The sequence below is a fragment of the Lissotriton vulgaris genome, chromosome 1_1 (assembly GCF_964263255.1).
Source record: "Lissotriton vulgaris chromosome 1_1, aLisVul1.2, whole genome shotgun sequence".
Lineage (NCBI taxonomy): Eukaryota > Metazoa > Chordata > Amphibia > Caudata > Salamandridae > Lissotriton > Lissotriton vulgaris.
The window spans coordinates 815615781-815628599 of record NC_141685.1 but is presented as its reverse complement, the minus strand read 5'-3'; the positions used below and the strand labels follow the sequence as shown (position 1 = coordinate 815628599).

Genomic DNA, 12819 nt, shown 5'->3' with positions numbered 1-12819 from the left:
CCACCACTTGGGTTAAGTCTTGACTGTTCAACCACCCTAGACCTGGAGAGTTAAGCCCCAAACAGGGACTCTGTCACTTCTAAGCAGTGAAATAGTAACACCGCTTCTGGAACCCCAGTGGTAAACAGTTACTCACTCGAGAAGCGTCCAGTGATCGCCAGCTGCATCAAGACCTGGAGGAAAGGCCTGACAAAGGCTAATAAGTAACGTTAAACTAATTGGTACTACACACTTATCAGCAACTCCATAAGAAAATGGGGCGTGGGAGAAAGTCTGGGGGTCTGGTGATATTGTGGCCTCAACAGAAAGAGGCCTGACGCTATTTTTCTCCTTTTTTTAAAGGGGCGGGAGCTGGGGTACAGACTGCTGTAGGGGCAACAACTGGCACGCTCTTCTCTCCTGTGCAGGAGTTTGGCTTTACTAAAGGAATTGCCCTTTGGCTTGATAAAAGGAATAACCCTCCGCCCACAAAGTCCACCGACCATAGGTTCCTTCCTATCCATGTCCCAGAGCTCTACCAGGGCTTAAAGCTCCTTCACAACTCTGTCAAAGGTTCTGCTCTGATAAATAAATACCCAAGCGCTGCGCCCACCTTTTCTGCAGTCTGATTCCGAATACACACGGCAGAATCATCACAGGCTCCTCCCCTTCCAATGGATGCTCATGCTGGTAATGCATGCCCTAGCCCTATGGGTGTGCAGCAGGTCCCATACCCCTTGTAATCCTAGCCCCGGCCTTCAGGTGTCAGGCTCCGCTTCAGTCAATACTTCCATAACACGCCCCAACGTTGCAGCTTATTCAGCGTCCAACCCTTGTTACACACACTACAGCACTGCAGCTCTGTTACAGGCTGCAGAAATTCTAAGCACTCCCTCCGATACAGGCCCGAAGCCTGCATGCAGCTCTGTCAGAGTCTGGGTCCTAATGATCGATATCTGCAGCTCTGTCAAAGACTCTGCTTCTCACAACTCCGCTAACCCTTGCAGCTCTGTCTCTGCTCCCTCCAATGCATACAGCAATCCTTGCAGCTCTGTCTCTGCTCCCTCCAATGCATGCAGCAATCCTTGCAGCTCTGTCTCTGCTCCCTCCAATGCATGCAGCAATCCTTGCAGCTCTGTCTCTGCTCCCTCCAATGCATGCAGCAATCCTTGCAGCTCTGTCTCTGCTCCCTCCAATGCATGCAGCAATCCTTGCAGCTCTGTCTCTGCTCCCTCCAATGCATGCCGCAGTCCTTGCAGCTCTGTCTCTGCTCCCTCCAATGCATGCAGCAATCCTTGCAGCTCTGTCTCTGCTCCCTCCAATGCGTGCAGCAGTCCTTGCAGCTCTGTCTCTGCTCCCTCCAATGCATGCAGCAATCCTTGCAGCTGACTCTGCTCCCTCCAATGCATGCAGCAATCCTTGCAGCTCTGTCTCTGCTCCCTCCAATGCATGCCGCAGTCCTTGCAGCTCCATCTCTGCTCTCTCCAATGCATGCAGCAGTCCTTGCAGCTCTCAGTCTCTGCTCCGACCAATGCATGCAGCAGTCCTTGCAGCTCTCCGTCTCTGCTCCCTCCAATGCATACAGCAGTCCTTGCAGCTCTGTCTCTGCTCCCTCCAATGCATGCAGCAGTCCTTGCAGCCGTCGGTCTCTGCTCCCTCCAATGAATACAGCACTCCTTGCAGCTCTGGCTCTGCTCCCTCCAATGCATGCAGCAATCCTTGCAGCTCCCTCTCTGCTCCCTCCAATGCATACAGCAATCCTTGCAGCTCTGGCTCTGCTCCCTCCAATGCATGCAGCAGTCCTTGCAGCTCCCTCTCTGCTCCCTCCAATGCATACAGCAATCCTTGCAGCTCTGGCTCTGCTCCCTCCAATGCATGCAGCAGTCCTTGCAGCTCTGTCTCTGCACCCTCCAATGCATGCAGCAATCCTTGGAGCTGTCTCTGCTCCATCCAATGCCTGCCGCAATCCTTGCAGCTCTGTCTCTGCTCCCTCCAATGCACACAGCAGTCCTTGCAGCCGTCGGTCTCTGCTCCCTCCAATGAATACAGTACTCCTTGCAGCTCTGGCTCTGCTCCCTCCAATGCATGCAGCAGTCCTTGCAGCTCTCAGTCTCTGCTAATTCCAATGCATGCAGCAGTCCTTGCAGCTCTCAGTCTCTGCTCCCTCCAATGCATGCAGCAGTCCTTGCAGCTCTCAGTCTCTGCTCGCTCCAATGCATGCAGCAGTCACTGCAGCTCTATCTCTGCTCCCTCCAATGCATGCCGCAATCCTTGCAGCTCTGTCTCTGCTCCCTCCAATGCACACAGCAGTCCTTGCAGCTCTCAGTCTCTGCTAATTCCAATGCATGCAGCAGTCCTTGCAGCTCTGGCTCTGCTCCCTCCAATGCATGCAGCAGTCCTTGCAGCTCTCAGTCTCTGCTCCGTCCAATGCATGCAGCAGTCCTTGCAGCTCTATCTCTGCTCCCTCCAATGCATGCAGCAGTCCTTGCAGCTCTCCGTCTCTGCTCCCTCCAATGCATGCAGCAATCCTTGCAGCGGTCTCTGCTCCCTCCAATGCATGCAGCTGTCCTTGCAGCTCCGTCTCTTCTCCATCCAATGCATGCTGCAATCCTTGCAGCTCTCAGTCTCTGCTCCCTCCAATGCATGCAGCAATCCATGCAGCTCTGTCTCTGCTCCCTCCAATGCATGCAGCAGTCCTTGCAGCTCAGTCTCTGCTCCCTCCAATGCATGCAGCAATCCTTGTAGCTGTCTCGGCTCCCTCCAATGCATGCAGCAGTCCTTGCTCCTTCCAATGCATGCAGCAGTCCTTGCAGCTGTTTCTGCTCCCTCCAATGCATGCAGCAGTTCTTGCAGCTCTCTCTGCTCCTTCCAATGCTTGGAGCAATCCTTGCAGCTCTGTCTCTGCTCCCTCCAATGCATGCAGCAGTCCTTGCAGCTCTGTCTCTGCACCCTCCAATGCATGCAGCAATCCTTGGAGCTGTCTCTGCTCCATCCAATGCATGCAGCAATCCTTGCAGATCTATCTCTGCTCCCTCCAATGCGTGCAGCAGTCCTTGCAGCTGTCTCTGCTCCCTCCAATGCATGCAGCAGTTCTTGCAGCTCTGTCTCTGCTCCCTCCAATGCATGCAGCAGTCTTAGCAGCTGTCTCTGCTCCCTCCAATGCCTGCAGCAGTCCTTGCCGCTGTCTCTGCTCCCTCCAATGCATACAGCAATCTTTGCAGCTCTGTCGCCCTCTGCTGCCTTTAATAAATGCACCACCCCTTGCAGATGTCCGTCTCTGCCGCTCCAGCCCACGTACCAATCTTTGCAGCTGTCAATCTCCGTTCCCACCAATAAATGCCCTACCTTTTAGCTGTCAGGCTCCTCTCCTTCTAATACCTACACCGCCCACTGCAGCTCTGTCAGCCTCTGTCCCCAACACATGCATCACCCTTTATAGCTTTGTCAGTCTCTGCCACCTCTAATAAATTATCCACCCGTCTAACCATCAAGGCTCTGCTACCGACATATACCCAAACCTCGCTTGTATTATTATATGCATTAAACTCAATGTATGTGACAGAAATAGAAAACACGATATTTTTCATGCAAAAAACTGGGAGTGACATGTGGCAGTAGCCCTTAATGTTCTGTTGGATGTCTCCACAAGGGCACTTACCACTACTTGGCCAATCATTCAAATGACATCATTAAAGATAACATCATGACGAGGCAGTATTTGTAAATGGCGCACTACCACAGGGCTTGAAACTTCGAAGCGCTATAAATTGAACTCGTATAATCGACCTCTGAAAGGCCTACATACAGCTGATAGACGAAGGGTCTGAACCCACTGGGCTATCTTACTGGCCTGGGAATCCCAAGCACCCGAGGATGGCATAAAGGAGGAGGAAGGGGAGAAAGAAATACAGGACGAAGGAATGTCAGAGGGGAGGTCAGTCAGGCATGATGTCAGTCGGAATAAAGCTGCGACACGTGCAGTTTGCTCCCAGTAAAAGCTTGGCGGATGTAACCTCTTTCCTCGGGACCTCAGCAACTCACAAATCTCGCAGCGATAACGAGTGGGCGCCTTTGAATCTAGAAGGACGTGGAAACGCAGAGAAGCTGAAAGATGCGCGCTGCCTGTGTGGGCTGCAGCAACATGAAGCAGACAATTTATCTTTGGCGAATCGACTGCAGCGCTGCTTTTTTATGCATTAAACAAAAAGTGAAAAGGGATTGTTTCTCCAGAGCTAAAGATCACAGCTCCACAGACCCCCGTGCTCAAAAGCTGCCCCGGCCCCTCGGCCCAAATGGCCCAACACGTCACATCACTAGCCTCTTCCGGTTGGTAAAGCGACTATTATGGTGCGCGCAGTAAACAAGAGCCTCAAAGACAGTTCAAATGGCTAATGCACCTGCTACGAGGGTCCGTAAGGAAGCAGTTTGTCACAGGTCTGACACAATCCTTCCTAAAGCAGCTCAGTAAATTAAATGACTTGCAGCAGAGTGCCTGCTTGTGTGAATGAGGGCGGTAGAGAGGCTAGGTAATTGCAGGCTGTAATCTCAGTAACGGGTTCGATAAAGGGTTCGGCGCTTACAGCAGTGATCTTTGGTACCTGCGGCCCGTGAGCCTGCACAATCTCTGCGTGATACCTGGCTGTCAGTGCAAACCAAAGTCAAGCAGCTCAGTGAGATGTGCACTAACAGGTCGCAGCCTTCATTTACAGCCCAGCCCAGCCACCCTTCACCCACCCTATGTCCATAAAATAAGCGCCGCTTAGTCAGATACCCATAAATGGTTTTAATGTAATAACCTATACAGAATTCGTGTCATGTACATTTGAACAGTGCGTGCTGAAAGGAAAGGTCAAGGGCAGGGAAGGGGGCCGGCACTTACCGCCGAAGGCGTCTCCGTTGTGGAAGTTCTTGCCCTTCTGGCCCTCCTCCTCGCTCTGCACGGTGGCGACATGCTTGGCGGAGGCGCAGCCCATCGCTCCGTGCAGTCCGCCGCACCGCCCCGCATCTCCTAGCGGCCGATCCACATGCTGCAGCCGCTGCTCGGCGGCCCGGGGCTCCGGCGCCGGCCCTTCACCTAGGGGGACAGAGACACACGTCAGGGGGCAGGCTGGCACCTTCCCACCGCCCGCCCACGGCCCCCGCCCGGGCGGCGCCGCCGCGAAGGGTCCGCGGAGCCGCCCGGCACAGACCCGCCCCCCCTGCACTGCTGGAGGCACGTCTCTATATCGAGGTGTTCCCTCCATGCACGGATGTCATCCCACTGTGCCCAGTTCACTCGTTTATTCATTCATTTATTTATTTAATGCGTTTTTATTTAGCGTGAACATTACCAGAAGGTGTCAAAGCGCTTTACAAAAGAACCAGTTGCGTTACATAAGGATTTAGGATTACACGAGTTACATTAGAGATACAAACAGAAACAATTGCACATGTACAAGTTGAAAGTCACTCAAGGAAGAGATCTAAACAGATACACTCTAAAATCACAACCAAGCTGTACAAACTGCGAGACGGTAGAGAATGTGAGACTAACGCACGCACCCCCGCCAGTCTACCCCATCGACGAGGGCGAATCCCATGGTTTTAGTCACAAAACGGTTTATATCAAAACTTCATACCCTTCAATTCAAGTTTAATAAAGACACGCAATTCTGATTTTATTCTAGAACTCTTTGTTGGATTCCGGTCATATGACGACTATCAATTAAGGGTAAATTAGATTGCCTACGAAGGTGCCCCCTTCAAAATGAACGGATAATAAAATAGCTTTGAGGGAGAGGGTGACCTCACCGAAGTCTATGGAAATATTTTGTTTATAAGGGTGGGAACTGGGAGTCCAAAGACGGTGACACCTGCCACATGAGGGCACGCTGACCGGCGTTGTGCGGTTCCCACATTTTGACATGTAGTTGATGCGTAGTGCGGAGTAGACACAAATCACGTCCTGTATCAAGACACTCCGAGGCAGCTCGCGCACAGACAGGCGTGTGCTGCCCTGGCACTGTAGGGTCAAGTGGCACACTGCACCAGCTGGTACGTGACTTAAAGGTGAAGCAAGCAGCGCCCTCCTCTACAACTGCGAGGCGGCACGCGCTCCCCGCCAACACTTCCGACACATGGCACGTGTCATCCGGGAGCATTCGCTCGACATCTGCGCTTGGAGATGCAAAGTGCCTCGGGTGGCCAGCTCCGGAGCTATTCCTGGAGAATGCCATCCTCCCCGAGTATTTATTTCACCGCGTGCGTTGATGTCACTTCCTATACACATGCCTAGATTTGTTATGCTGAGCATGGGCGATCAGACGTCATAGGCACTTCTCATTTTGACACAGTGAATATAATAAACGTGTTAGCCCAGGATCACTCGTTGCGTTTAAGAGAAGCTGCATGAACAAGAAGATAGGACTTTGTCACTCCACACTCAACACTTAACCACTAGGAGACTTCTTATCAGTAATGGTCACTGGACATTCGAGACAAATTCTGAAAGATACCATTTGGTTAAAAGATGGACTGTGCGTATTTTGGCGGTTACCAACACGCAGCAGATGAGTAAAAAAAAAAAATCTGCTCGATTATTACGGTCAGCAGTGCCGTGCAGGGGTTATGTTTTTAGGTGTGGCCTAAGACAACTTCAGCCCTCGGTTGTCGAAAGCCCCATTATTAAAAAAAAAAAAAAAACTGTGGTTACAGGGGGTAGTGGGTCTGTCCGTTGTTAACACTTTGCTGGCGTTCCTGCCATTTTTGTAGGCTTTTCTAGTTTGTCTTAGGTCTGTATTGCCTCAGGAGATTGCCTTCTCTATCGTTCCTTTTGATTGGATGACTTGTATCCTTGTACTGCTTAATTTTAGGGAACTTATAAGGGCATTCAACCAGCCCTATTCACCCACTGGTCTATCGCTTTGTCATTCACATTTTTCCTCCTCCCACTAGAGCACACAGTATGGGTCAATGGGTCAGCACCCTTCAGCCAATGGTGGACTTCACTGAGTGACAACAATCTGCTCTTTCACCAGAAGCAAATCTACAAACAAAGTAGTTTGCTTTGCAGGCAGGGATAACTAATGCAACCTGTGCTTTTTGAGAACACAAAGTTGCTTGGCTTTTAGCCAATGTATTTCTTAAATAATGTTAAGAACTTGGCAGCTCTCACGGCAAACTTTAACAAAAAACACTACAAAAGAAAACAAGCATTGACAAAGTCGAAAGATAGGTAACAAACACTGCACCTCTTAGCTTTGCTAAACAGATTTTCTTTTGCTTTCAGCACTCCATGATGGTGCATGTTTTCTTACTCTCTCTTTCGTGTGCTACGTTCCACCGGCACCCACGTGCTCTGTACTGCTTTCTCCCAAACTCGTCCATTGCTTCGACTCTCCCTGTCCTGATAATTTTTCCCTTTTTTTCATTCCCCCACACTACCAGCTCCTCTGTTGCTCCCAAGTCTTTGACTGCTCACTGTTGCTACGCAGCACCCAGACCTGCTCCTCTGTTGCTCCCCCTTAGCCATTTATTCCTAAATGTTCATATATTAAACTTTTTTTCCATAGGACAGGACACCTGTAGTTTGCTTTCTTGGAAATGCACCTTTGCTCGAGCCACTTAAAAAATAATAATAATAATAATTAGGTCTCCTTTGATAGCTGTCTGATTGTGTAATTTTAAGAATTGGTAATACGTCAAAGAAGGGCTTTAGCCCGCAAAGAGTATTACTCGCCTATCTCCAGCTTGTGGCTATTTTGTGTATAATGCCACCTTCTAGGAAGTGCTTTGATTGGAATGCACAAGGGACTATTTTGCAACTTAACAGTAAAATCAATCATCACACTGTTAGCCACATTAAATTTGTATCCACTATATTGCATTCTATACATAAAACAATCAATTTGGCTATATTTTCCCCGATATCTGAAAAGCCAGTGGGGCAAACTTTGAAGTGAATAACAGCATTGTGCATGTAACACATGCAAACAGCTTTTGTGAAAGCTGGTGTTTACATGCGTTAGCACATTAAAGCCCCACCTAATCGATTTGCCAATACACGCACTGCTCCAAGATAGGCGTCCACCATCTTGGAATGGTAAATTAAACAATGTTTGCAACAGCATCATGATGCATGTGCGAGGTGATGCATGTGCATGCATATGTGATCACTCTGGGGCTGGCTATGTTAATTTATTTTTATTTTTGTCGATGCTGAACAACACTGGCAAAGCCAAAAGGTCAGCTAATGCCTTTTGACTTTGCGTATGCTTGTTGCATTTGGAGATTGGAGAACTTGGCACTGGTTCCGGCTTCTCCACTTGACCACACTTTGATTCCGGGCAAGTCACCTAATTTCACTGCGCCTCATTTCCACGGTCTGCGAACAGTTATGTACATGACACAAAGCATTTATGTGAAGTGCAAAAATAACAGCTGAATTCTTTCTCCTATTGAAGGATATTGTTGGATCACCACATTTTCCCTGAAGCAGATCAACATCTCATTGACGAGCGTTAAATATGGTCAACAAATCTGTGATATTTAAATGTCCAAGATATCTTTGGCCGAGAAAGTTTTATGTGTAGAGAAGCAGCCCTTACATTATGGGATTACTCAACATCTGTTGACTCATGCTACAAATTAAATGGTGAGGTCCTCTGTGAGAATCTGCATATCCGTGGCTCTTGTCTTTATTCTGGAATAAAATGCATCTTTTAAGGGAGCACAAAGATTGTACCCTAATGTTTCATATGACGATGAGATCCCCGCGCTATGTCACAAAGGGGCATGGATTAGGTTTTTAAATGACTATTTTGGAAAACAAATGTACGTCGGCTTCTTGATTTGTTTGTGGATTCACCTAATAGGCAGAATCTATTGACAGTGAATTCCTCCCTGGTGTTGATGGGAGGGCTGAGGAACAGTCCAGGGGGCCTTACCCATTCATATTTTGCCTTCCACCTATGAATCCCTGCCGTCTGCTTTGAGGCCCACACCCCCTTCCTGTCTTTAACTGTTCCAAGTCTCCATCCATTCATGACAAGTGGAGGCTGAGTCCACCCTGAGCCATGAGTGAGACTCAAGTCTGGATGAATGCGTGGATGAATGTAAGACGCACTGATGATGACAGTAACTGCAGTGTGTGTGGTTGCCACTGCTCTCGCCTGTCACGACAGGCACCAATCTGCACAGTCAACGGTTTATAGTCAAGAACAACCAAGGGGAACACCATTCGGAAGGGACAACTAAAAAGGCACTAGTATGAACAGCAGAAAGCGGTCCTGATACAAAATATAAACAAAAACCTCAAATGTACTCCCAGCTTTTATCATGAATAAATACAGCAATGATGACTCAATAAAATTATTTGTTCCCATGCTACATTGCATTTTGGGAGCAGTAAAGTTGCTGGTAATAGTAGAGATTACAAACCATGATATCTCTAAGGATGTGGCTAGCAACAAACGACATCACCATATCATCTTTCACATCAATCATGAAATCTGCACATCATTCATTAACATGGGAGGTAAAGAGCAGTGCCCGGGCGAGTGGCTTGCGGGTGCACCACTGTCAAAATGGGGAATGTCTTTATAAATAATATATATATATAGCAGCACGTATCAACTCTATGCGGTCGATAAAAAAAAAAATATATATATATTTCTCTCAATATCTATCTCCGGGCAATCCCAAAAGAAATAAGCGGCACACAAAAGGTTTATTGTGCCCACAAACGACCTGTTTCGGCGAAGCCGTTCTCAAGTATGTGACCTGTGCGCAATCTCCCATAGAAATCGCATCAGACACAAATATATGTACATATTTTGACACGTTATTCTAAAATATCCACAATGTATTTATTTGAAGGTTGCAATGATTAAGATATTCATTTGTTTATTTGAAACTTTATAGCATACATAACAATATGATTGTATTCGCAGTATGTTTTGATTTTCCTTGAACAGTGCTCCCGTATTTCTATGGGAGATTGCGCACAGGTCACATACTTGAGAAAGGCTTAGCCCAAACGCACCATTTGTGGGCACAATAAACCTTTTGTGCTGTCTTTTGGTGTGCCGCTTATTTCTTTTGGGATTGCCCAGAGAGATTTACCACGTCTTCATATAGCGGCTGCTGCCACCGCTGCTGGCACCGGTGTCGCATTGCGGAGGATTGGCTAAAGGCTGTAACTTTCCCGATATATATATATATATATATATATATATGCAAAACCTCGCAGCAGCAGCACTCCACCCCTTAGATAGAAATACGAGGCATGGACCAACTTATGTTGCAGTATTAATTTATTCCCAAATAAACAGCTTGTCACGACGCGTTTCGGCCGTCCCTGCGGCCTTGTTCACATATACACACATATATGTGTATGTGTATATATATATATATATATATATATATATATATATATATATATATATACACACATACACACACACACATACATATACATATACATACACACACACATATATATATGTACATCTATATCCTACTGGCGGTTGCCAATATGTAGTAGTTATAGATAGGAAAATGTTTCCACAAAAAGCATTTTCTGACTAGCCTATATCTTTGGCACAGTTTGACGAAGCTTCACGAAATTTACCAAAAAAGGTGCTCTAGTGATTCTAGTTTTGCATGGATGGTTTCGGGGTTATCTGACAAGCTGGTGCCAAGAAAAAGGGGGCAGGGTAAAAAAAACAGGATGTTTCCCATGTTAATTCTCAGAGTTTTCCCATGTTAATTCTCAGAGTTTTAAGACATGCCTGCAGCCCGAAACGCTGGATGGAATGAAACCAAATTTGGCAGAAAAGTGCATTTTATTCCAGAGATCACAAGTTTATGTTATTTGGTGTAAATCTATTCAGTAGTTTTGGAGATAATAAAGGTAAACCACATTTGTATATCTGGGCTGAGCCTAAGCACAGATCTCATGGTGGGATCTGATTGGCTGTCAACACTTCAACCAGGAAGTGTTGGCAGCCATCTTGGGACCAATACAAATGATACTACCCCATTAAAATGCATTGTAGTCAATGGAAGGTTTTGGGGGCACAAAAAGGATAACATATAAAGGGTGATACCAGATTTTAGTTACAGTATAAATCATTTGCAGATGGTACCATACTAATTTTAGAAAATGATGGTGCATTCTAAGGGGATTTTACCCCGCGGAGAAGTATTCTGCAGGGATTTTATGAATCATGCCAAAGCTAATTGTTATAGGGATGTTCTAGTTAGGCTCAGATTTCACCCGTAGAAAACTATTGAAATTCAGCAGTTATAGTTACCTGAGCTAACTATAACTTATGCCCCCGCAATGCACTGCTTATGACCTCAAATATTACATCACTCGTTACATGGTCAGTGACATCACTCATGACATCTCAAATGACAACTCTGATGACATCCTCAAGTGAGTGTAAGTGTTTTCTAGGAGTTTGAATGTTAAACATACACTAACCTACTACAATGTTTTGATTAGTATACTAGTTGTAATAGTAATGAGTGATACTATTTCTAACAATTATGATCTGAGTGTCTGTGTGTGTTTAGAAATATATTTTGAGGTTTATTAAGGGACCTTACTAAACAACAAGCAAGTCCACTAAATAGAAACATTTCAGAAAATAAGTATGCACACATTGTCAAACGTTGCCAACGCCATTAGCACATTTTAAACAATCCATGTGCTTGGAAAGCCTGGGCTGCGCCATACCTACTGAGTTGCAAACACTGTACTGTTATGTAATACCTGTTTTGCTGATTTATTGCACAACACACAGTGCTATAAAAATGGTTGTATGTCAATACAATGCGGTGTTTACACCGCACTACCATTACAACGCTGGTTTTACAACGCAAGTCGTTACCACGACTTGCGCTGTAGGGTGCTGGACTTAGGAATAGTAAAATTTACTATTCCAACACCAGCCTACGTACAGTAGGGAAGGTGTTGAAATAGTAAATCTACTATTCCTTAGCCTAGAGGGCCCTCCAGCGCAAGTCGTGGTAATGACTTTCGTTGTAAAACCAGCGGTGTAATGGTAGTGCGGTGTAAACACTGCGTCGTAATGCATGTTCCCCTACAAAAATAAATTTTTCATAATGACTCGTGAAATTGTTTCCACATTTTGCAGAAATTTCATCGTACTGATAGCCTTAAACCACTAGATGTTTGGCATTGAGCATCTTTTAGGAAACATTTTATTTATAAAAAGAATACCGAAATTAAACGTTTTAGTACCAGTCGTTGCCCACTGTTAGCTGCACATTACAGAGAAAAGCCAAAGGTATCTTTCTGCAGACAGAATGCCTTAAAGCAAAGCTTCAACATTGTAAACAGAATAATGAATGTTCTTTTCTTACGACAGACAATGAGAAGCATTATCTAGCATTTCACTTCCTGTTTTCACTAAACATTTCTCCGTTTGAAAAAAAAAACCTTTTCAATCTAACTTCCCCCATATAAACATGTAATATACAAATACATAACAGGTAACAATCTAGTATAGGCCTACTTCGCCATCTCTGTCCTACACACTGCAAAAAACTATGCAAAATTTCACAGCGTCATAGTGACCAACATTTGGGGTTATTTGCATATAATGGAATTATGCGAATTACGCAAGTGTGACAAAAAAAATAACACGCCTAATCATGATCGAAAAGGTTTAGCCTCTCGAGGCACATTTGCTTCCCGAGTCAACATCAAGATCTCTATATTTATTGGCTGGTCTTTAATCCGTTCCATGCTCGCGTCGAGCACTACCTTGCGGGTGCTGCGCATAAACGTTGGCCGACGCAGCCCCACCCACTGTGTAGAACGCCAGCAAC

The 12819-nt window shown here is 46.3% G+C and overlaps 1 protein-coding gene across 5 annotated transcripts in view; it reads right to left on the bottom strand.

Annotated features, from left to right (window-relative positions):
* The window catches only part of C1_1H1orf21 (chromosome 1_1 C1orf21 homolog), a 404852-nt gene that overhangs the window by 250374 nt on the left and 141659 nt on the right, over window positions 1-12819 (bottom strand). For all 5 annotated transcript variants that reach the window (XR_015308474.1, XM_086957096.1, XM_086957078.1 and 2 more), the window contains exon 2: window positions 4859-5053. Coding sequence is in view for 4 of the 5 variants with exons in the window: in XM_086957096.1 (XP_086813222.1) it covers window positions 4859-4952 (94 nt within the window). In the remaining variant the exon portion in view is untranslated. The remainder of the gene's footprint in view (window positions 1-4858; window positions 5054-12819) is intronic.